Source organism: Magnolia sinica, chromosome 11 (genome assembly GCF_029962835.1).
Source record: "Magnolia sinica isolate HGM2019 chromosome 11, MsV1, whole genome shotgun sequence".
NCBI lineage: Eukaryota > Viridiplantae > Streptophyta > Magnoliopsida > Magnoliales > Magnoliaceae > Magnolia > Magnolia sinica.
This window is the reverse complement of record NC_080583.1, coordinates 25,845,881-25,869,631: the sequence shown is the minus strand read 5'-3', so window position 1 is coordinate 25,869,631 and position 23,751 is coordinate 25,845,881. Positions and strand designations below refer to the sequence as shown.

Below are 23,751 nucleotides of genomic sequence, written 5' to 3'. Positions count from 1 at the left end.
TCTAACATTAGACTCATGTTAAAATGGTAATGGTAGCCCAAAAAGTAGGTAGATAAGGAAGTTGAGGGGGCCACAGATAAGGATGGGTCCTTACTCTTGCTCGGGTGGTAGACTGTCAAGAGTTTCAACTCCTGGTCAAGGGTTCGAGTACCCATAGGTGGTGAAATTCCACTAGCGTGAGTGTGTGGGGGTGTGTGTGCGTGTGTAAAATAAAAATAAAAAATGGGATGGGTTGCCCCCAACTCGCTACACAACTCCGGTGCGTCACACATGCCATACCCCGAGTGGCATGAATGGTAAACTTCTAAGACCAAAAGTATACAAAAATGAAAGACATAATAACAATAATTATAAAGAAAGAACGAAGAATTTAGAAAAAAAAAAAAAAAAGAAGCAGGGACGACAGTGACGTCCTTTGAATTATCAAGAAAGGGAAGAACAGCTGGGGAGCAGTCCCAGAAATACACAATTGGCACTTATCATTTAAGGATGATAAAAATAAAATTAAATAAATAAATGTTTAGAGCATTAACATAGAAAATGTCTATAATAAGTTGGATGGCTAAAAAATCCAATTAATGGAAATTTTGAGTGGCAAATTAATTGGCTGTTCCAGATTAAGTCAACATATTCCAATCTTATTGAGTTACCCCCATATCATTTAGATTCGTCCTCCGTTGAGAGAAAAACCAAAAATCTTGATCCATGATAAACAAAGAAACCACGCATTCTCTGAGAAAGAACACATGACTTCCAAGTCCGTTTTTCAAATTGGGAAATGCAATGCGCTAAAAACTATCCAAGTAGAGTTTGTCAATTAGTGAATGATTTGAATCCTGTTAAAGACTTCAGTAAGAAAATCATTTTAAAAATAATTATCAACCTCAACATGTTCAGTGTGTTCATAAAATAGGCCTCAAGCACCAAATCCAATTATTCAGACCGTGGAGGAATGTCTTAAAAAATGCATGCTTAGAAAACCATAGCCACCCAACGTTTGGCCTTTTCTCTAAAAATTTGACGTATTCATTTCATTAATATTTTACTCCCAAGCCACATAACGACTGGTTAGGATCATCCAATCTCAGATATTTTTAAGGCGCCCCTGCCTCAGTCGAATCAACAATCTTGATCATTGAAACATGGATCCCGTTGGGCCTAAATGGATTGGTTGAAACCAAAAAGTAGATTAAAGACAGAAAAATATTTCAGTTTTTTTATATATGAGAGTCGAAAAGGAAATGGCCACTTTGTAGAGGAAATCCGAGGGGATCTGAGGAAAAGGAAATCGATTTCCTCCGTCCTCCTGTCTTTCACAAGTGAGGGAAACCGTCATATCTGAAGAAATCAATTTCATTTCCTCAGTTACTTTCTGATTTCCACTCATCCAAGAAGGATATATAATCTTTACAAAGAGAAGAAAAAGAAACAAAGCTGATAATCTAAAGATGATAGAGTACATCACAGAGAACTATACATGGATTATACAGTTGCTGAAATATAAAGAAATTCCTCAAACCCAACTGTTGAAACCCTCACAGTCTCTACTTCAACATTTCCAGTCCTAATAAACCTGTGCATGTAATCTTGCCTGTCATTTATTACCCCCCATATTTTGACAAAACCAGCCGCTCTAAACTGAGAGAATCTTGTGTAATTAATGGAACGAAGGGGTGAATAATTCAATCACCTTGTCTGTGTCGCTTCAAATCTTCATAAGTTTAATGGAAGCAGCTTTTCATGCACGATCTTCGTGGACATGATTTGGGACCTCTCCTTGGCTGTCCAGTGGCATGTACTGTGCCATTATAGCTCTAATCTCCGTGTCCATGTATGACTGAAAAAAAGAAATGCAAAAAATCTCAGACACTAGCAAGAAACAGCTCAGCACCTTGAATTCCTTGACGCTGCGTTTGGATACACAAGTAGATTGAATTGCCAGCTGATGATGTTTTCTAGTTATTCACAAAATAGCCCTAAACTTGCAGTTTCATTCCCTTTCAATTCCAGCTTGGAAGTAACATATTGCAATCTGGAGCCCAGACTTCGAATGCTCAGGCAACGAGAATTTGGTTATTCCCACTTCTTTTTTTGGTGTATGGAATTGGAGCCACTGCTTCTCCAACCACTACAGTAAGGAGACCAAATCCCGTGCCATGCCTCAAGAGAGCAGGTGCATCTAAATACATCCTAATATCTTAAATGATAGTAAGTGCATATCTCAACATTAGTCCTAATTTCTGCCTATCATTCCATAACAGAAGGATATCCTTACCGAGGACATTGCTATTAAGCTAACATTCTCTATAGTTAAAAACAAAAAACATAAACAAAACAAAAGCAGAAAAAGAGCAGGGAAAAAAAAAAACACCATAAAAAAAGATAAAACCCCTTCTAACTTGCGGGTAGTTTCAGGGTTTTGTCTGACATGAACAAGGTATTCCATAATGGTAACCGTGGCCATAATGGCCACCACCGTTACCTTTACAATACGGGTCGTAACAGCTGTTATGGCCTTTGTGCTGACCGTTACAGTCTCTTTTTTTCTTTTCTTCTGTTTTGATGAAGGATGAACTATTATTAAAAAAGGCGCGAAGCCAGCAGAAAAACAGAAAACAGCAGGAAGAAAGCAGAAAAACAGAAAGGAAACTAAAAATAAAACAGAGCAGCTCTATGTTCAAGGATCCCAATCCTTAAGCAGCAAAGAGACTTGAGCAAAAAGATGATGCAAGGGATGGCTGAGATCTCTGAAACAGCAGTCATTCTGTTCCTTCCATATGCCGTCTCTCTTTTTTATTGAAAGAAAAAACCCGAAAAACTTGTATATGCCCCGTAACATTGAAAAAAAGTCCAAAAAACCTGTATTTGCCTTGTAACAGACCATCATGGAGATGTTACAGCTTTTACAAGGGCATAACGAGCCGTTAATGGCAGTTACATGTCATTTTTTCTATAACAGTTGTTACGGCCGTTACGACCCCGTAACATGTAACGGTTGCCACTGTTACCTTGACGCAACGGCTGCCACTGTTACCTTTATGTAACGGCCTTTACAGCCCTGTAACAGCCTTTATGGCACACCATGGTCATGAATGGGTTGTATAAATCAAGAGCTTTGGTAAGTCCACATGCACCTCAACACAGACACATATTGGACATCTCCACGATGTAGATGACCTGTCAACTCATCAGGTATGCAATCCATTTATGGACCAACCTGAATTTAGGCCAGCTCATCTACTGAGTGGGCTCCATATGATACCCATTTTGATGTCCCATGGATTCCAGGTTGGCAAATGTATAGCACAATGCTTGTTGAGAGACTTGTATAGCACAATGTTGTAATTGAGCCAGATGACAAAAGTGGAAATTGAAACCTACTCTTTCAAAAAACAAATGAAAGATGGTGGAACTAAGTGACAAAGATCAGGGCCCATTTGCATGCTGGGTAAGACCAGACGAATAAGATAGGATACACCTATCCATTTGGTTTTGAGTGGAATATGAAATGAACCTATTGGAAAAGGGTGGGCCTTTAAGCCAATTCTCCTTCCGATGGTCTTTTTATTTTATGAAACCAAACTGCTGATTTCTCAGGATCTAAATCTTTTTGGATAAGAAAATCTGGGAAAAATAACACTTAGGGATTCACCCACCATTCAAACAGGAGTTAACCATTTATAGAAATTTTGATAAAAGGGCAGTGCATCTTCACAGTTTGTTTATCCAAGTTGAGTTGTTTCACAATCGCTTGTTCAGAACGTGATGAGGTTTATTTTAGCAAAAAATCCCAAAGCACAGTTGACAAGTGGAAAACTGTGAAACCCAGCTACTCTCATAGAGGGCCCAACGGCATTATCAAGAGCATGGATTGACGACTCAGATGAGTCAGATGCAACTTGTCAAAGTTGACTCAGACTTGATCAAGTCCAATTCCGATTCAGCAACACGAGTCAGTATTGATGATAGAGGGTAACTCAGCTCAGTCCCGATTTGACTCGGGAACTGAACAAGTCAGTCCAAGTTGCCAACTCAAAAAACCATGATCAAGAGGGAATACTTGGTGCTTGGAAAAATAAAAATAAAAAATTTATAGTATGCCATACTTACTCTTAATCGATATTTGTAAACAATATATGCTCCAACTGCAGCAACAGCCAAACCTATCAAAATGACCCAGACAGCAATCCATGCAGTCTTTGCTTCCCTACCTCTTTTGCCTGTAGATGACAATTGAAATGATAGTAAGCCGAACAGTGCAGGCATGAAGGTAATATTAAGTCAGCACAAGATTGCAGCTGTGGAACTCACTTATACAGGTGTCAGGGTCTCTAATGTATAAAAGGTCACCACTACAGGTGCACTCGTAGCTGCCCCAAGTATCCTTGCAGCTGCACTCAGGGCACTTGCAAACCATCTTTTCTTTGCATTCGTCGATATCTGCCATCCGCAAAATTTAAATAAATAAATAAATAAAACAGTTACACAGGAATGATGTATCATTGAATTAAGCAGCAACTGGTTGGAATATGTTAAAAAGTTGAGAAATGCAATGGCTTCTCATGGGAGTGGGATTTAGAATTCAACCTTCCTACACATGCCAACATGGAATGTTCATGCCAGATACGGGACATTCATCTGGTAACCCCACTGCATATGTTCCATGCTCCAGAAATCGGATGGGTTCAGTCATCAGGAAGCGGGCCACAAATGCACAAGGAAGAAATAGATGTTTAAGAGGAACTCACAGGCGGTCTTAAGCCCAGTTGATGAATGTGGCATGATTTTCCGGCCACTGCACATATATGGTGAGGCCCAACTGAGAAATGGCTTGGATCCTCTGCCACATTGGCACATGCAAGGACAGAATGATCAGAGGTCCTACTGTCACAAGTAGCCATAGCAGGGCCCATAGTGAGTTTCTCATGCAATGTCAGTGTAGTTGGGAATCTTGGATTTCTTGGCAATAGCCTCTCCCTCCCTTCCTCCCTAGGATTACGGATAATGCCCGGGATACTGCTACAATGATTTGAAATGCTCTACCAGAGAGAAGTTTCTATGTTCATATTAGAGCCCGAACGGAGATGTTTACTTCTCCAACTGCTCCCCGTTCACTTGGAAATTGATGGTATTCCTTTGATCTACTTATTTCCAGAAATTCCCATAAATATCATTTGCCAGAATATATTACTGAAGAATGGGATGTTTAAAGGACTGCTTACCTTCACAACTTTTAATGCCATCACCTCTGAAGCCTGGAGGACACTTGCATTTACTTCCCTCAGCATCCTGTTGATAGAAACGATCAGAATTCATGCCTAAGTCCACTCAAAGAAACAAACAAATAAATAAAAATATATTTTTAAAAAAAAAAAAAAGCAACCTGACAAGCGGAGAAGGTTCGACCATCTCGAGTTTCTTGCCAACAACCCCCATTATTTAGCTTGCATCTTCCAGGCCCACTTGCTGCTTGACAAGTATTTAAGAGTTAATGCAAGTTTAACATTGTGATTAGTTGTTTTAAAGTAATATGAATTAGAAAATTCTAGTCCAATAATGAAAAACTAATAAATATTTCTCTGAAATGCCTATACGCACATACACACAAGGTGAACTGCTCACAATGCAACAGATGGTAGTGGTCTTAGATATGTGTTAGGATCTTGAAAAGAGGAAGCACATGTAAAAACTTCCTAGGAACATGACAGTTGAATGTAAAGGGGGAAAGGTCTGTTTTTTAGAGAGAGTAACAGAAGAAGGCAAGTTGGATCTCAAAGCAGGGGTCTGGAAATGTGAATAGAGCTGGCTGACTGTCAAAAGATTGGTGAAACAAGTTCTTCGGGAATCTAAAAGCAAGGAAGACATGTGTGAAGAAACATGGTAGTCGAGGAATAAGGTACAAAAGACAATTAAGGCATTGTTGTTTTGTGAAATACCTTTGAAATGAAAATGATATCTATAGTATCCTACGTTTGTGGAACAAAAAATGCGTAGAATCCGATTTCCATTTTCAAAATTTCAATCTAATCTACACAACAAGGCGAATCAGTGTCTACCGAGGAAGTCATAAATAAATTGCTCTTTTTTCTTTTAATAAGGAAATTGATAATTGGATAAGGTGAAACCGAAATGTGGAAATGTAAAGGAATTCTAAAACATAGAAAGCGAAAAGAAAACGTGAGAAAAAAGGGCTCCATACCCACCGTTTGTTTAGGAGACCAATTTGCCATGGAAAACAGTTTTCTGTTCCAGTCAACTTGGTTGTATTATACTTTCAATATGGGGAAAGCCAAGATAGACGGTTCAAAAAAGGATGGATTATTTTTGAGAGGTTGATCTCTTATGTATGGTGGACTACCACCTCTTTATTACAACAACTGCGTAGGTGGACTTTATGAGGGTAGTCAATGGTCAAAAGGTTTCCACCATGATGTGGAAATCTCAAAAACCCACTTTTTTGGAAAGAATTTGAATTGCACATTTATTGGGGAAAATCTGTCGAAAAGAAAATGACTTCCTCTCTTTTTTTTCCCAAGGCAAAAGAAAACGTCACTTCAGAGAACAACGATTACATTAGGGGTGGCAAAACTTGACCAACCCCGCCAACTCAACCCATAACCAACCTCAAAAGCTAGGGTTTGGGTCAACCCATTTCCTATATGGGTTGTGTTTTGTCAACCCAAAATTAAACATGCCGGGTTTCAGTTTGCTAAGACGGATCCGGTGGGTCATGAATATGGTCCCCCCCTTGTCACTTCACTAAATGCTAACTACAATATGTGTGTGAGCACATGCGTGCGTGCATATTATAAATATATACTAAATTTTAAAAATTCTAAACTTGTTTATGGTGGCGGTAATCATTTTTAAAGTATCGGTATCGCTACAAGTTTCATTAGCTAGGGATATGGAAACAATATCGATACCGCCGATAACCGGAAACTCGGGGAAACTTTGGGGAAACATGGGGAAAACGGTAGATTTTTCAGTGAAATTTCAGGAGATGCTAAATACACATATTTGCATATTTGAAATTTAAAAAAAAAAAAAAAAAAAAAAAAAAAATTTGTAAAAAGAATATAAAATAGGTTTAGATGGTTGGGTTGGGATGGAGATTTTGAACCAGTTTAATAAATGAGTTGGAGCCATCCTTGTTATGACCAGAACCTAACTTGAGCTAAACCCAACCCGACCATACCCATTGTCATCCCTAGTTTTCATTTCCATAGGATTCTACGGTTTTCTTGTTATTCAAACATGACCAAAGTGAACACTGACTATTGACTTTTTTACATTTCTACACGAATCCATGGAAAACTAAACGATAAATCAAACAAATTTCCCTATGGAATACACCATTTCTATTTCCTGCAAATTCCATGTAATCATTTCCACCAGAAAAAAATAAAAATAAAAAAATGAGGCACATATGAGACGTGGCCTTGGCCTAGTCAGACAATTTGGATCACACTACCTATGATCGGGCTTGTGAGGCACATATGAGACAAATGAGGTCAAGTGGTGTATTTTTGTTAATTTGGAGTTTGACGGGATCTTTGTAATTTCTTTTTTGTATTGGTTAGTTGTTAGTTGATAGTTAAGGAGTTATAAAGTTTGTTAGAATTAATTTTAGGTTGTTGGGTTAGTTGTGATTAGCAACTAATCACCATGACTAGGTAGTGTTAACCATATGATTAGCTTGGAGTTACTTATGAGTTGTTGGAAGTTGGAGATTTTTGTAGGAGATATATAAGTACCTTGTACAAAGAACTAAAAGGGAGTTTTGGCTTTTGGAATAGGATTGAGAAGAGAGGATTGCTTGTGCATTTGAGAATGTTTAGGTGCCAAAACCCCAAATCTTCCCTTCTTCTTTCTTCCTTTTCTAATTACAAAGCAGGGCTCTTTCTAAACCCACCTAAGCAAGCAATCCGGCTTATGTTAGGTGGTATCAGAGCTGCAATTTGGTGGAATTCTATGTTGGCTCTCAGAGGGGAGCAAGAAGCTTTATATAAGTGTTGTCGGCAGCGCAACGTTCGTGCTACAGAGCATGTGTCACAACACACGTGGACGAGATCGTGACGAATTTCATAAGTTGCAGGGTTTTCTATTGATGTGCAAGGGTTCTTGTGTAGAAATGGTGTCAGCGATACAAGGATGACGTTTGTGTGGGTTGATAAGCAGCGGGATGATACTCGTATCATGCAGTTCCTAGCTGGGTTGAATTCCGATTATCTTCATATTCGAGATCAGGTTATTATGCAGGTTCCTCTTCCCCCATTGACGACAGTCTATGCCATGTGTAAGCGTGCTATTGTCTCTACTCTTCCTTCTCATTCATTTGTACCATTCGAGCATTCAGCACATCTTGCTGGCGATCAGTCCTCTCTTGGCCTTCGAGTACTATCCTTGAGTTTATGGCGCATTTCTAATTTTGGTGGTCGTGGTAGAGGCCGCGAGGGAGATCACAGTCGTGGCGGCCGTAATCTTCGTGGTCGTGGTGGACGTGGATGAGGACGTGATGGTTCCTGCATTTGTTCACATTACGGTGGAACTAATCACACCGTTGATTATTGCTGGCAGATACATGGTTGTCTTACGTATGCCGCTGCTTCTGTTGTATCCATAATTGCTCCTGAGACAATCTTCCACCCCGGCAATTGAGCAGTCTACTTCAGGGGAGTCTCTTATCATTTCTCGAGCTACATATGATGCCCCAATCAAGTACTACTCTTCTTGCGTCATCCTCTCTTACCTCCTGGGTCATAGACTCTGGAGCTTCCTCCCATATAACTGGTAAGTCTCAATTCTTTTCCTCTTATTCTCCTTCTCTTCACACTCAGTATGTCACAGTCGCAAATGGAACCCAAACTCCCATCTCTGGTATTGGTTTCATCCCTCTTTCTTCTTACTTGTCTGTCCTCAGTCTTGCATGTGCCTCGTCTTCCATTAAACTTATTGTATGTTACCACTCTTACTAAATCATTAAATTGTTCCATTACCTTCTTCCCTTCTTATTGTTTGTTTCAGGACCTACAGACAAAGAGAGTGATTGGTGGAGGGCATGAGCGAGGAGGCGTTTATCTTCTTAATGATACACCCATTGCCGCTTCTAGTACCCTTTCTCTAGATCGAGAGTATTACTCGGTGGCACTGCCGCTTAGGCCACCCATTAATAGCTAGATTGAGAATTTTGTTTCCCTCCTTATCTGTCACTAGACTGTTATACTGTGATATTTATGAATTGTCTAAACATCATCGTGCTACGTTTCCTCCTAGCTCTTCTAGGAGGAAATCTCGACCTCTTGTTCTAGTTCACTCGGATGTCTGGGGACCAGCTCTAGTTACCTTCACTTTTGGATTTAGATATTTTGTTACCTTTATTAATGATTATTCATACATGACTTAGATTTATCTTTTGAAATCTAAAAGTAAAATGTTTGATGCGTTTAAAGTGTTTTATCATGAAGTGTGCACACAAGAAATTGTATAAATGTTTTGACCCATTGACTCACAAGAAATATGTCTCTACCGATGTAACTTTCTTTGAGGATTTTTTTTTTCTCAGCTCTAAGCCGATCCCTATGTGATTCTCTTGCGAGTCAGGGGGAGTATGACTCTTATCCTTTTCCTCTTTCCACTAGTGATCATGGGGAAACTCATCTCCCCTCTATTCAGCATCTTGTTGGTGATTTGGGTGAGCCTAAGCCTCTGCGGGTGTATCATCATCGAGATAAATCTTTACACGCTCAGCCATCCACCCTCCCGCTCACTTTGGATGTTGGCTTAGGTGACTCTCCTACCTCGAGTTTAGATCTCTCCATTGCCTTGCGCAAAGGGTCACGATCTTATACTCAACTCCCTATTAGTAATTTCATTTCATGTCTTTTCAGTCGTTTGCAGCTTCCTTTCATCACAGACTATTCCTCGGTCTCTCTCACATACTCTTCAAAGTCCTGATTGGACAAAGGCGATAATAGAAGAAATGTCTGCTATTGAGAAGAATCATACTTGGGACCTTGTGTCATTTCCTTCAGGTCATAAACCTGTTGGATGTTGATGGGTTTATACGATTAAGTTTCTTTCAGACGGTTCCGTTAATCGCTATAAAGCCCGTCTTGTTGCTAAGGGTTACACACAGACTCATGGTGTGGATTACTTCAAGATATTCTCTCTGGTGACTAAGCTTAATTCGATTCGCGTTGTGATCTCCTTGGCCATTAATTTATCGTGGCCCTTGTTTCAACTTGATGTTAAGAATGCATTTCTCCATGGGGACCTTGCAAAAGAAGTTTACATGCATCAACCTCCTGGCTTTGTTGCTTCTCACAACCCTGCGCTTGTATGTCAGTTGAAGAAGGCTCTTTATGAACTCAAACAATTCCCACATGCATAGGTCAAAAAATTCAAGCAGGCTCTCTTAGAGTTCGACTTTATTCATAGTCATGCCAATCATTCTCTCTTTATATCTCGTCGATCGACAGGCATCATGGTTTTCATTGTCTATGTGAATGATATTGTTCTGTCCGATAGTGATTCTGTTGGAATGAGGGAGGTCAAAGAATTTTTGAAGACCAAATTTGATATTAAGGATCTTGGTCCTCTTCGCTACTTCCTCAGAATTGAAGTTGGTCGTTCATCATCCAGATTGGTCTTATCACAACGAAAATATGTGCTCGATCTTCTCATAGAGACCGGCTTTGTTCGTAGGCTGGCTTATTTACCTAACTATTACTCGCCCATATCTCTCATTTGCGGTGGGCGTTGTTAGCCAATTCATGCAAGCTCCCCGTACTTCCCATCTCACAGCTATCTATCACAAACTTCGGTATCTAAAATCAGCCCCGGGTCTTGGCCTCCACTTTCAGTTGCATGGTCATCTTCATCTTTCTGGCTATTCCGATGTTGATTGTGTGGGGAGTACTTATGATCGCCGCTCTACATCCGGCTTCTGTATCTTCCTAAGTGGCAATCTTATAACATGGAAGAGCAAAAAGCAACCGGTTGTTGCCCGGTCCTTGACTGAAGCAAAATATCGTGATATGGCTCATGCGATGTGTGAGCTCGTGTGGCTTTGCAACCTTCTTGAAAAACTTGGCTATCCTCCTTCGGATCTTATTCTTCTTCACTGTGACAACCAAGTGGACATCCATATTGCTCATAACCCCGTTTTCCACAAGCGAACCAAGCATATTGAGGCCGACTATCACTTTATTCCGGAGAAAGTAGCTTCTAAGGAAATCGTCGCTCCTTTTGTTCGATCTAGGGATCAACTTGCTGATGTCCTTACAAAGTCCTTGAGTCGAGATGCTCTTCATCGTGTTCGTGACAAGTTGGGCATGTTCAACATCTATGCTCCAACTTGAGGAGGAGTATAGAGAATGCTAATGTATTGTGTATGTGGTTAGTAGTGACCCTTTTAGTGTAAGTGCATGTGCACACTTTCCTCTTCTCCTGCGTTGTACTATATCCTCTATTATAATAAAATATTGTGTGTTAGGGCAAGCAAGCCTAACACAACATCTTTCCCAAACACTCCTCTCTCAATCTTCTCCTCTTTTCTTCATATTATTATCATCAAATCATTCTCTATTCAGAGTGTGTTGCGGCACACATGAACAAGATCGTCGAGTATCTATTGATTTACATTCTTATGTCATTTGGCTTTAGGAAGGGAGGGAAGGCTTCATAGATGTGGAGGCAATAGATTGAATGACGACTGTCGATGATTCTTGGGCATGAGCTTACTTTGCAAAATCCTTCTAGCTGGGTGTCACTCCCAATTTGAATCCTTGTTTCGAACTCTTCAATCCCACGCCCACTTTCGACCTATATGTAGTTTACATTTTAAAAAAGATGCTTCCCCACACCCACACCTAAATTTGTTCCCACTTGCCTTCACACTTCATGCAACTATAGGCGTGAGCAAGGAGTGCTCTATGGGCACATATATATACGCGTGGATTTTGAGATTGCATATTATCTTGACATTTGCATGGGATTGTGTGATGCCACATGTGGAAAGGGGTGTGAATGCATGGCAGTGTGAGGGGAGGTCAAGGTAGACCCTGTTATGTGGAGATTAAGCATCTTTGGCAACAAAACAAGATCATGTCTCAACTTGATGCACCAGAGGAGCTTTGCGACATGATTCGTTGTCTTTTTGCAGGCAAGTGGAACTGGAAACATTGGATTATTCGGATGCTACCTCTCATCTTCTCATGCCACCAAACATGGTGTGGTATGCCAAGAGGAAGATTGGATAAGAGTGGCAGGGGAAGCGGCCCTTCAAATCGATCTTGGTGTCAAGCTAATGATTCTATTAATCTATGGAGGGCTCTTTGTCCAAGATCTCAATGAGTAGCTCAACATCGTTGCACGGTTGGTCAATCACCACGAAGTATCGAAAGACCATCTTGTTGAGTTGGTGACCTCTCAGTTCTAGGGATGAGCATTAGCTTGGTAGAGAGATCCAATGTACACAAGCATAGAAGGAAGTCTGAATCCTCCACATGGCCAAAGATGCGTCGGATGATGTACAAGAAATCTGGGCAATTCGAGCATGCGATATCTAGCATGGTGCAATGACACTCAATCTCCACATTGTCAATGAAGGCAAGTGTGCCATTCAACATTGTGCAAGGTCACTTGGTCCTCACCCCGTCTAAAAAGGTAAGTATGCCATTTGGCATGGTGAAAGGTTGCTTTCTCACACTGTCAACCAAAGCAAGCTGTTAGGCATGGTACAAGGTCGCTTGATCATCACACCGTCAATGAAAGTAAATGACCATTCAGTATGGTGCAAGGTAGTTTGGTCCTCATACCGTCAATGAAGGCAAATGAGCTGTTCGGCACCATGCAGGATCATGTGATCAGATTGTCGACGAAGGCAATCGGGCCATTCGGCATAATGAACTACCTTCACCATACTAAACGGTCCATTTTCCTTTCTTGGGTCAGAAAAAGAATCGACGATGGGTCAAGAAATGAATCAAAGGTTGGATCAACTAATGGGTCAAAAAATTAATCAATGACTGGATCAAACGAAGGATCCATAAAATCAAAATAATAATAATAATTAAAAAAAAAAATTGATGCACATATCAACAATAATGGTTGTTGATTGCCTTCTAAATCAACCATTGGGTCTGCTACAGGAACCATCATTAGATTGGTCAATGAAAGCAGTGACAGATTGAGTGCATTACCCATTGGACTGATTCTTGAATCCATCGGTCCATAAACGATGGATCCACTAATTAATGGACAGTTGGAATAATGCTTGATTGAAAGATGGGTAGATTGATCCAGACAAGGTCCACATTGAGGCACCCATTGAAACCCTGATTGTGGCATGAAAATCGGAGAAGATGTTTCCAGATGTAAGGAAACAATTAAAAGCTACAAGAGAAGATTTGACATCCACGAAATCACTGGCAAAGGTAACATACCCTACAATGGACTAGAAAAAATTTGCATTGGAACAATGCTTAGGTGTTCAACACCAACTTCAACTAAGGCAGGAGAAGATGCAACATAAAGGTCTGGACCATGGAAAAACACTAGTTTCCAACTCGAGGACGAGCTCTCTCTGGGGCCACAGGGAGTTGATGCACGGAAGCGATACAATCATCTGATCAAGGACCAGATTTGTCCACATTAATGGCCCTGATTTTGTAGTCAATCCCATTTAAGGGTTCAGATTGTAGATCAGGCACATTGAATGGTCTATACTACATATCATGTCTATCCAATCTTCCAGATTGGAAATCAGACCAATCCAATTGTCCATATTGAAGTATGGACTACATTAAGGCCCCAGGTTAACATGATCAACCATCTAGATCAGATCATATGTCTTGAAGGATGTAGATCAACAGTTTGATTGTACTTTGGAAACCGCAGTCCAATCAGATGGCTTGATGGACAATTGGTTGGAATATGGAATCCACAAGTCCGACTGTACATCTCTAGCTTATATACACCTACTATAGACTTTATAAGGGGGCGTTCGAGTCATACAATGCATTCCCCAACTCACATGGTTGGTAAATAGAGATATTTTGTATGTTTTGGACTCTATTATTTGCATCTCGATCCGGTTATTCCCTTTACCATTTTTAATGCAAATTAATTAGGATAAGTGTGAGACAGAATACGAAAGGCTAATTTGGATCAATAGGCTTTAAGTTTTGGTTTCCTCTTTTTTCCAATGGATTAGCGAATTTTATTAAGATGAAAACAAAAGGATACAACAGCAGAGAAACAGGAAAAGAAAAAGTTTTGGCAACAAGATGCGGCCCAAAACAGCAAACCAAAGAAAACTATGCACTATCTATACAATTGAAATAGGAGATCAGATCTGGAGCAAGGTATTCCATAACGATAACGGTGACCGTAACAGCCACCACCATTCCCAATACAATACAGCTGTAACATCTGTTATTGCTTCTCTTTTTTAAGGAACCTATTTTGGCCTCGTAACAGACCGTTACAAGACCGTTATGGGGCTGTTACGAGCCGCTGCAGGTCAAGTTTTACGTAACAGCCGTTACGTAACCGTTTTGGGATACCTTGATCTGGAGGCTCCCTCTTTCACCAAAGTATCAGCTTCCGAGTTTGCATGTCTCAGTATTTGAGCAAAGAAGAACGATCACCCCACACACAGGTCTCCCTAACTTCGCACAATCTCCGCAATTCTCCAAGGATATTGATTCCCATTAGCCCACATGATGGCATTTGATGAACCTCCTTCAAAATAAACCCAGTAATTCAAATGTATCACAACTTTACAAGCTTTAAGCTTTGGTTTCTTAACTTTGACTAGGAGTTATATAAAGCCATACATATGAACGTAATAGCAACTGCAATGAGATTTTGATTCCATGGTTTTTTTTTCTTCTTCTTCTGATTCCATGGTTATTATTTTCCTACCTCCTAAGATGGTATTCAAGGACTACTAGTGGAGAGATAAGTGAGTTCCAAATTATTGTAGGCTTGCAGGAGGGGTCGACATTGAGCCCATACCTTCTAGCATTAGTTATGGACGAGTTAACGAGGGATTTGCAGGAAGAGATCTTATGGTATATGTTGTTTGCAAATGACATAGTTTTGATTGGAAAGACATGGGAGGGTGTAAACATAAAGCTAGATTTGTGGAGGTGTGCTTTAGAATCTAAAAGGATTTAAAATTCAGTCGGACTAAAATAGAGTATACTGATAGCATTTTAGTAACAATGGGAGTGAAAAAGAGAAATTAGTTAAGATTGTTGACCAAGAAGCTTCTCGAAATGACCACTTTAGATACATTGTGTCAATAATTCATCAAAGTGGAGAGAGAGAGAGAGAGAGAGAGAGAGAGAGAGAGAGAGAGAGGTGGAAGAAATGGAAATGTGCCACCCGAGGTTTTTGTTATTGTCGTGTACCACTCAAATTGAAAGGGAAATTTTACAAGATAGCTATAGGACCAACCATGCTTGAGGGGGTAGAGATGGATGTTGCTCGTAGAGTTCCAGCTAGGTGGAAGAAATGGAAATGTGCCTCTAGAGTTTTTTGTTATTGTCATCTACCACTCAAATTGAAAGGGAAATTTTGCAGGATAGCTATAAGTCCACCCATGCTTTATGGGGCAAAATTGTCGGCGGATAAGGAACAATATGTTCATAGGCTAAGTGATGTTGAGATGGAGGAGTTGCAAGACAGTGAAGAATAGAATTAGAAATGAATTCATTCAGGGAACTTAGGAGTAGCACCAATAGGAAAATCAGATTAGGGAAAGTAGACTAAGATGGTTTGGTCATGTGCAAAGGAGACCAAGAACCATGCTAGTTAGGAGTGAGTTGGGAAAAGTTGAAGGCTCTAAAAGGGCAAGGGATAAGACCAAAAGGATGTGCATGAAGGTAGTAAGAAAAAACTTGATGCCCTATGGTCTAATTGAAGGTATGGCCCTCGAGAGAGTGCAAAGACATAACAATATTCACGTAGCCAACCCCAATTAATTGGGATGAGGCTTAGATGATGATGATGATGACTTCCTAAGCTAATATTCAACCCTATAAGTGAAACTCTTCAAAAGAACTATTGATGAGACACCATTAGTTCATATCTGGCGATGAGACTCTAGTATTCTATCATTTCGCTTTATTTTATCAATGTTCAACAGCAAGTGAAGAGATTATTAATTTTGTGGCAACCAGAGGTGGATTTGATCTTCAAAACTAATACACTTCAATGAATTGAGTTCCATCATATTGCTAGATCACTAACAAACTAAAAATAAAAATATAAAATTGAATTGGTTCATATGCTATTAATTGGACAAAAGATACCAAGATCACCATTATGAGACCAGGGAAGTACATAATAAGCATGGTGTGTTGTAACGGCCATTACGGGGTCGTAAAGGCTGTTACGTAAAGGTAACAATGGCAACCGTTACACGTTATGGGGTTGTAAAGGCCGTAAGGGCCATTATGGAAAAAAAATGACCCGTAAAGGCCGTCACATCCCCCGTAAAACCCGTAATGGTCCATTATGGGACCAATACAGGTTTTTCGGTTTTAAAATTTTTAAAAAAAAAAAAAAAAAAATGAGAGAGAGAGAGAGAGACCGTAACAGTTGTTATGGGGGCCGTAATGACCGTTGCAGCCCGTATCATAAATGTACCGACGGCGGCCGTTACAGCCACTGTTACCATTACAGAATACCTTGATAATAAGTTGTTTTATGACGCAAAGCACCATGGAATAGAAGGATGCTGAAGCAAGAGATGTAAATCAATCTATATTATCTATAACCAACGAAGAAGACTTTCTTTTCTATACCAAGATGCCGGCCATAATCATAACAAGCAAAGATCCACAGATATTTCACTTAAATTTCTATGCACGGAGCATCCATAATGCAAAATGGTATGAATTATCACCATCACCGGCCCCAGTTAGCTAGGATAAGGATTAGAAGATGACATACCCCTACAATTGAACCTTTTAAAAAATTTGCTGTGTATGACACAAGTTTATGGAAGAGTTTTAGAGTTTTTAAGTCAGTCAAAATCTTCATCTGCAACAGAGGAAAACTGCAATTTGAAGTAGCTTGTGAGGAATGCAGTCCTTGAGTTAGCAATACTGAGGTTTGCCAGCCCTACACATGCCTTTACGTGCAGCAGATGTGGCAACCTATAACACAGGTGGGACATCGGAGCTATGATTAAGATAGGTCCTCCGTCCAGTCGACCTGGTACAAAATTCAGGCCAAATCAACTAATCAGGTGGGTCACCCTTGTACAAAAATAGTGGACAATTAAAGAACTGGCCGATGGTTCACATCCAACTTACACAGGTAGCCAGCCCAATGAGTGGAGTGACCTAATTTTTGTGCCAGGTCAGCTCCCCAATGGGACCCACCTTACGCGCAAGTCTGATATTCCACACTGTGCCGGGTTGACACGTGTTGTTTAAAGGTGCACATGCAGGTTTGTGCGGCTCGCAAATCACTAGCCATGATAAGAATGCGCTTGAGGTAGCACAGAGGAAGGAGAGATGCTGCAGTTTACCTTCACAAGCGTTATAACCATCACCCTTGAACTGCACACCTTCAACCAAAGGACACTCACATACTCTTCCACGGAATGTATCCTGAGTAAATAAAGAAAACATCAATAAGCATAGAAACAACCAGATACATGTCACTCAAGCCAACTGCTCTGGTTTCTACCTTGCAAGCAGTGACGTTGGATGCCTTATCTTGCCAGCAACCACCATTATCCTTCAAACATTCGTTTGTCTCCATATCTATATGACAAAGAAAATACATGCATTAGAAACTTGTTTTGCAAATTAGAATTTCACATAGCAAGATAGAGTTAGGGTACATTTGGATGCTCAGTTGGATGGATTTGCAAAAAAAAAAAATAATAATAATAATAAAAAAATAAAATTTAAACACAGAAGAAATGACTGAAACGGAGGTTGACAATTTTAATTCGTGATGACAACGAGCCCCTAGCTGCAATTGCATGCCTTTTCAAGTTGGACTTGAAACGACCCAAGTTGCTCCTTGAGTTGGGTCACTTTGACATTATTGAATTGAAACAATGCAATTCTATTGAATTGAGTATCCAAATGCAGACTAATATATTTCAAAAACTAGACATTAGAATATTTTTGAAGCTCACCATCACTCAAACAAACAGGTGGCTCAGTAGTTTCCTCGAAACCCGAACAAATAGCCTTCAAAACAGCACCTCTCTCTAGCTTCCCTGCAATCACATACATTAGAACTAGGCCAAATCTGCATGTTATATATATATATATATATATATATATATATATATATATATATATATATATATATATATGAGAGAGAGAGAGAGAGATGTGTCTGAGACTCACCTCGATATTGTCTGTTGTTAACAACAAGAGTAGGTAGAATAGTAACATCGCCCCTGGATCCTTTTCCAACCTACATGGAAAAGTTTCCATCATCTAACCATAAAACACAAACTGAAACTCATTGGGCTGTCAAGGGACCAGACCCAGCAATAGAAGTAGGCTTCAGAATCTAGTTCCAAGCATAATATTTTGGGGGCATGGTCTATTCTAATGTGGGCCCATCGGATGACAGTCTGGATCATTGAACCTTGAGCCCCATTTACACGGACTCAAGGCACAAGGATCCAAAAAGTGTATCTTCAGTCAAACATCATAAAATTTCAAGAAAAGTAAATGTATAACAAGAGACACCTACTTGGGCATCTTGCTCTTCTTTTAGAACAGGATTTTCAGAATCGGCATTTGGGTCTCCCATACACTTTTCTATCTTCTTATTGTCGAGTCCTACCAAAATGAAACAAATACCATCAGAGAACTTCCGTTAATCATAAATGGAACACATAAAGGTGAAAAGGGGAGCAACAATATCCATAGAATCTCTCTTACTCATCAAAAGATATTAAACCTACCAAGAGATTTGATGACAGTGTCTGCACATTCTTTGTCGTACTTTTTCTGCTTCATGGGGCATCTTATTTGAAAATCAGTTACATAATCCCACCAAACCCAAGGTCTTTTGGATTCATTTGCAACTCGAAACACGCACAGTTGCCTCAAATTCTCAATAACAACGTCTTTCCCTTCATAACCTTGGGTAAAATCCTGTTCAGGATCGGGTGCGCAATACCTTCCATGATTAATGCATTGGGATCTGCACTGTCTGCTCAAAGTGAACGCCTGAGGACAGTACCAAGTTATATAATGGGGCGTAAACTGACTATAACCGCCTTGCTCAAGTATCTGGGCCGCACCCTTGAAATTTTTCACAAATTCCATCAACATGTCGCATTTAGGCCCGCATTCATCATTGCTGTTGGTCCACAACTCATACTCCACACGATCGTCCGGGTGTGGAACAGCTTCTCGCCAGTCAAGGTTCACATTAACCATTTCTCCACTGTTGACTGCCTTCTTTAATTGTTCACCAAAGTTTTTATCAATGAGCGCGGATGGAATCGTTATGTTCTGAATGTACTTTGCAGATTCTTCATCCTCTCGAGGTGAATCCATGGTTATCAAAGGTTCTTCAGTGTCATCTGCAACAAGTAGTGCTGAAGCCCCAGCCTTTTGTGCATTCCAAATCTTTAAAGCAAAAAAACAATCTGTACAGGAGCATAAAGTACTTGAGTGCATTAAAATTGGTATTTTATTAAGCTTGCATATCAGAAGCAGCAATACAACTACATCCAACAAATCCAATCTTTAGGAAAGAAAACAGGCAATGATCCATGCAACATCTTACAGCAAACACATAGTATAATATAAGATGGTGGCTAGCATTCATCTACCGCCTAATAAACTTTAGCAAGGGGATGCAATTAAGAAGTGGTCTAATCTGACCTGTACACAGCCCACCAATTTATTCATGTGCTGCATAAAAATTGGGCATTTAGCACAAGAGTTCACAATCTGGATTGTCCATAGGGTTGGCCCCACAGTTGACTGGTTAAGGTAGAACAACCCCACTGATTGGATAATCCTGATCATCCAATCTGGAACCTATAATTGGATGGTTGGAAAGAGTATTGACAACAATCAGCAATTCAGATTGAGAAAGAAAAGGGTTCACTAATTGGATAGAGCTATTTAATCCGTCAGATATGTAGGTAGTGGATCCTCCAGTGGAACCCAAAAGATGAACGGTCCACGTCGAGGGTTATCCATACTATTGTTATGTGCCCACATTAGATTTCCCAATAAAAAGATAGAATAAACATCTAAGCCATGCTTCTTGGTGATGCAATATACAGATTGTCTATAAAGGATGATAGGAAGAGGCTGAAAATGCAAAAAGAAGAGCAAAAAGAGTACATGACACACACATGTAAACAGTTACAACTGGAACCATGGGTTCATGGAATGGATTTAAATAGCAGTTTCGGAGTATGACTCGCCTAGGGAGTGAAACCAGAATGACTCCGTTTTGGTCCCATATTGGTATGCTGGGTCATTTCGCTGCAGACTGGAACCAGTGAAACCCAGACAAAACTGAGTCATTCTGGACAAAATTGAAAACAAGCTCCCCATCCCCCTTTAAATTGACCAATATCTGCTATCATGTATGCCTCACTATGAAAATGAGCAGTTGCACCACACATCCAAGATGGATCAAGCCTAGTTCAATTTTGAAATCACCCCACCTTAACATAAATCAGCAACCAAATATACTAGTGTTGTCAATACATAATGGCATCAAAGCATTGATATGAAAGTGTCTTAACTTCATAGGAATGGTGATAGGATAGGGTGCACAGAAAGTTCTGAATTTCATACAATTCATTCATTCGAAAAAAAAAAAAAAAACAGAATCTTAGCACCTGTTCAGTTGCCACTTAAAAATGAATTGAGTTCATCTCATTTAATAGTAATTATGCATAAGAGATCAATTTCTCTTTTTATCTTTTCTTTTTCTTCTTCTTCTTCTTTTTTTTTTTTTTTTTTTTTTTGATAGGGATTAAAAGTACAACCAACAATTTATATAAAATATGATCTCCAATATGTAATTGGTATCAACCAAAATGAGATGAATTCATTTTTAAGTGATAATCAAACAAGCAATTATGTTATAAAAAAAACTCCCCCAAAGAGCTTCATTCACCAAATTTCACATTAAAAATACAATAATAAATACACAAAGGGCTAGACCGGTATCCATTGGCTCATCCATCATATACATGGTATGCATGTTTGTTAATCCAGACCATCCAAACTACGAGCCATATTGTTGATCAAGCATGACTAAAATATCAAATTGATCCGACAGTATTAACATCTGATTTTGCCTGTTGAACTACGAATTGCTGCCCATTTTCTTCTTTAACTATCCATTTAACAACCACCATATAGATGGCTGCAATCATCCATCAGCAAGGTGTTTACACTGAACTGCATCGACCACAGGGCCCAAAATTTGGACAGTCCAGATAGATAAGCATACCATTTGTACAGTGTATGAACCATAAACCCTTAGAAAAAGGCACATCATCACATTCACCTCCCCATAAAGAACTGACCAAATCCTCTACAACACCCATTTCATGCAGCTGATTAAACAACCATGCTCTGTGAGCCCCACCACGGTGTGTTTGTAAAATTCACTATGTCCATCTAGTGAGAACTGATGTAGAGCAGGTCGCGGACACTTTCATGGCCAAGATGGACCAGAGACGGCCCAATCGGAGGTGAAAGTGATCAGGATCGTCAGAACCCTGAAGCAGGCGTATCTCGCAAACCAAAATTAGTTATTCGACGTATCATATATGACTTTGGGGTATGAGAAGCTACATTAGCCAGCCAACCCCGCTATGCTGGGTTGCCCAGTCGGATTTGTGAGATTCCATTAGATCAACGGTCGAAAGTCCATTTTAATTTCATTTTTACTATTTATAGTAAGTTTTAGTTCGATCATAACTCTTGATCTTTTGAGCTTTATGAGTTGTGCCCAACATGAAAATAGCTTAGAAAAATTAAGAGAATAACATGGTTAGGCCAAATTGGACACTTACTATTTTTGGACGAAAACCGTGAAGTCTAGTAGAAATCATGACCGTCTACAAATAGTAAGTTTACTATTTATAGTAAGTCACATTTTTTAGGAAGTTTGAGTTGGAGTTTGATTCTTAAACTTCTTCCTAGGTTGGATATCGGTATTTAAAGGATTGTAAATTCGTTTTTATAATCAATCAATTTATTTTCGAATTTATTAGAATTTATTTATATTTTTTATTGTTTTTCTCGTGGATTTGGGAATCTCTGTGAGGAGTCCAGAGAAGCTCCGTGGATGCAGACTAACTATCCCCTGAGGAAGACAGTGATCGACCTCGTCACGTCCATCCCTGTGTCAAGAGCCATTACTTGCACTGTACATACAGAAGATAAGCTTGATTAGAAAACAAATATGGGCCACACCAATGGAAACAATAAAAAATTGCTCCAGAACCACTAATGTCGCATGGTGTGGCCCATACGAGTTTTGTGTCAGGGTGATTTTCGCTTCTCTTCTTCCTGGTGAGTTACACCTGATTAATGGCTTCAATGAAAGATACACATCATGGTGGCCCCCCCAAACAAACCTATGGTTGACATCCTATCCCCAATGTTCCATATGGTGTGGCCCATCTGAGTTGTGGATCTAGGTGAGTTTTCAACCATAGGCCTAATGTCGAGGATTGAACGGTATAGACGGAATGGATTCCACATATACAACAGAATGATATGTTTCACAGAAATGGGCCCCACATACTTGCATAAAGCAGGTGTGTCACAGGATTCCAGTTCATCAAAAACCCAGCTTAGAATCCTTAAAATCTCAAATACCCAAATCACCAAACAAACAAAATTTCGACCTAAAAAAAAGAAAAGAACCAACCTCCGCGATCGAGCAACAGGAACGTCGGCAGCTTTCCTGACTTCGCCTTGAACGACTCGCCGAATTCAACGCAGCCCTTCTTGTTCTCCTTCGGATAGACGACCTTCCCCGCCATGCTCCCGCCGTACTGCGGAATGCCGAAATTCCCAATCGCACTATCATGATTTCCACGAATGGCGTCCGGAGAAGTTACCCTCAAGCTGTTCTTTTCGACTACGAATCTTGCCAACACAGATGGAATTCTCGCCCCCAAGAGCAGCCACAGAAAGCCCACAAAAAACCCAACTGAGCTCTCCATATCGATTACAGAATTCAAGAGAAAAAAATTGCAATAGATTGGTATTTGGGTGTTATTTAATTTACAGGAACTGTAGATAGTATGGGGGGTTTTGACGAACGGGGACGAGTCACAAGGGTATTTTTGGAAGCCTGTGTACGATCTGGGACCGAAACTTTCCACGACATAGCTTTTCAACTCTGAAAAGTGGGCCATTGTTCGATGATCCAGACCAGGAGCGGATTTGGTGCGTCCCTCACCGTGGGGCCCGCCTTGATGTATGCGTATCATATCCACTCCGTCCATCCGTTTTTCCATATCCTTTTGGGGAAGATGACCAAAACCTAAAGCAGATCCAAATCTCAGGTAGGCCACACTACAGAAAACCGGTGAATGACCATTAAAAACTCCTTGCAGTCCACAAAAGTTTTGAATCTAAGCTGATTTGTTTTTTTTTTTTTTAAAAATCCATGTCTCTGTGACTTGTTGGATTGGCCGTAGTCACCGCTGTTTTCTCTACTGTTGTTTAACTGATATTTTTGGCCCTTTTTTTTTTT

At 39.9% G+C, this 23,751-nt stretch overlaps 1 protein-coding gene across 2 annotated transcripts; it reads right to left on the bottom strand.

The window, feature by feature from the left end:
- Positions 1–1,420: 1,420 nt before the first annotated feature.
- Positions 1,421–23,357, bottom strand: LOC131218971 (vacuolar-sorting receptor 3-like). 2 transcript variants are annotated; one of them, XM_058213889.1, is made up of 13 exons: positions 22,918–23,357; positions 18,959–19,651; positions 18,745–18,833; positions 18,390–18,459; positions 18,173–18,256; positions 17,713–17,789; positions 17,552–17,633; positions 5,384–5,466; positions 5,223–5,289; positions 4,312–4,440; positions 4,111–4,220; positions 1,691–1,837; positions 1,421–1,573 (listed from the first exon to the last, which is right to left on the bottom strand). In XM_058213889.1, the coding sequence occupies exons 1-12, from the start codon at positions 23,213–23,215 to the stop codon at positions 1,739–1,741; spliced, it is 1,881 nt and encodes a 626-aa protein (XP_058069872.1). In that variant the 5' UTR covers positions 23,216–23,357; the 3' UTR covers positions 1,421–1,573; positions 1,691–1,738. The 2 variants fall into 2 exon arrangements, with proteins under 2 accessions (XP_058069872.1, XP_058069871.1); XM_058213888.1 differs by having other exon boundaries at positions 1,421–1,837; positions 22,918–23,356.
- Positions 23,358–23,751: the final 394 nt, after the last annotated feature.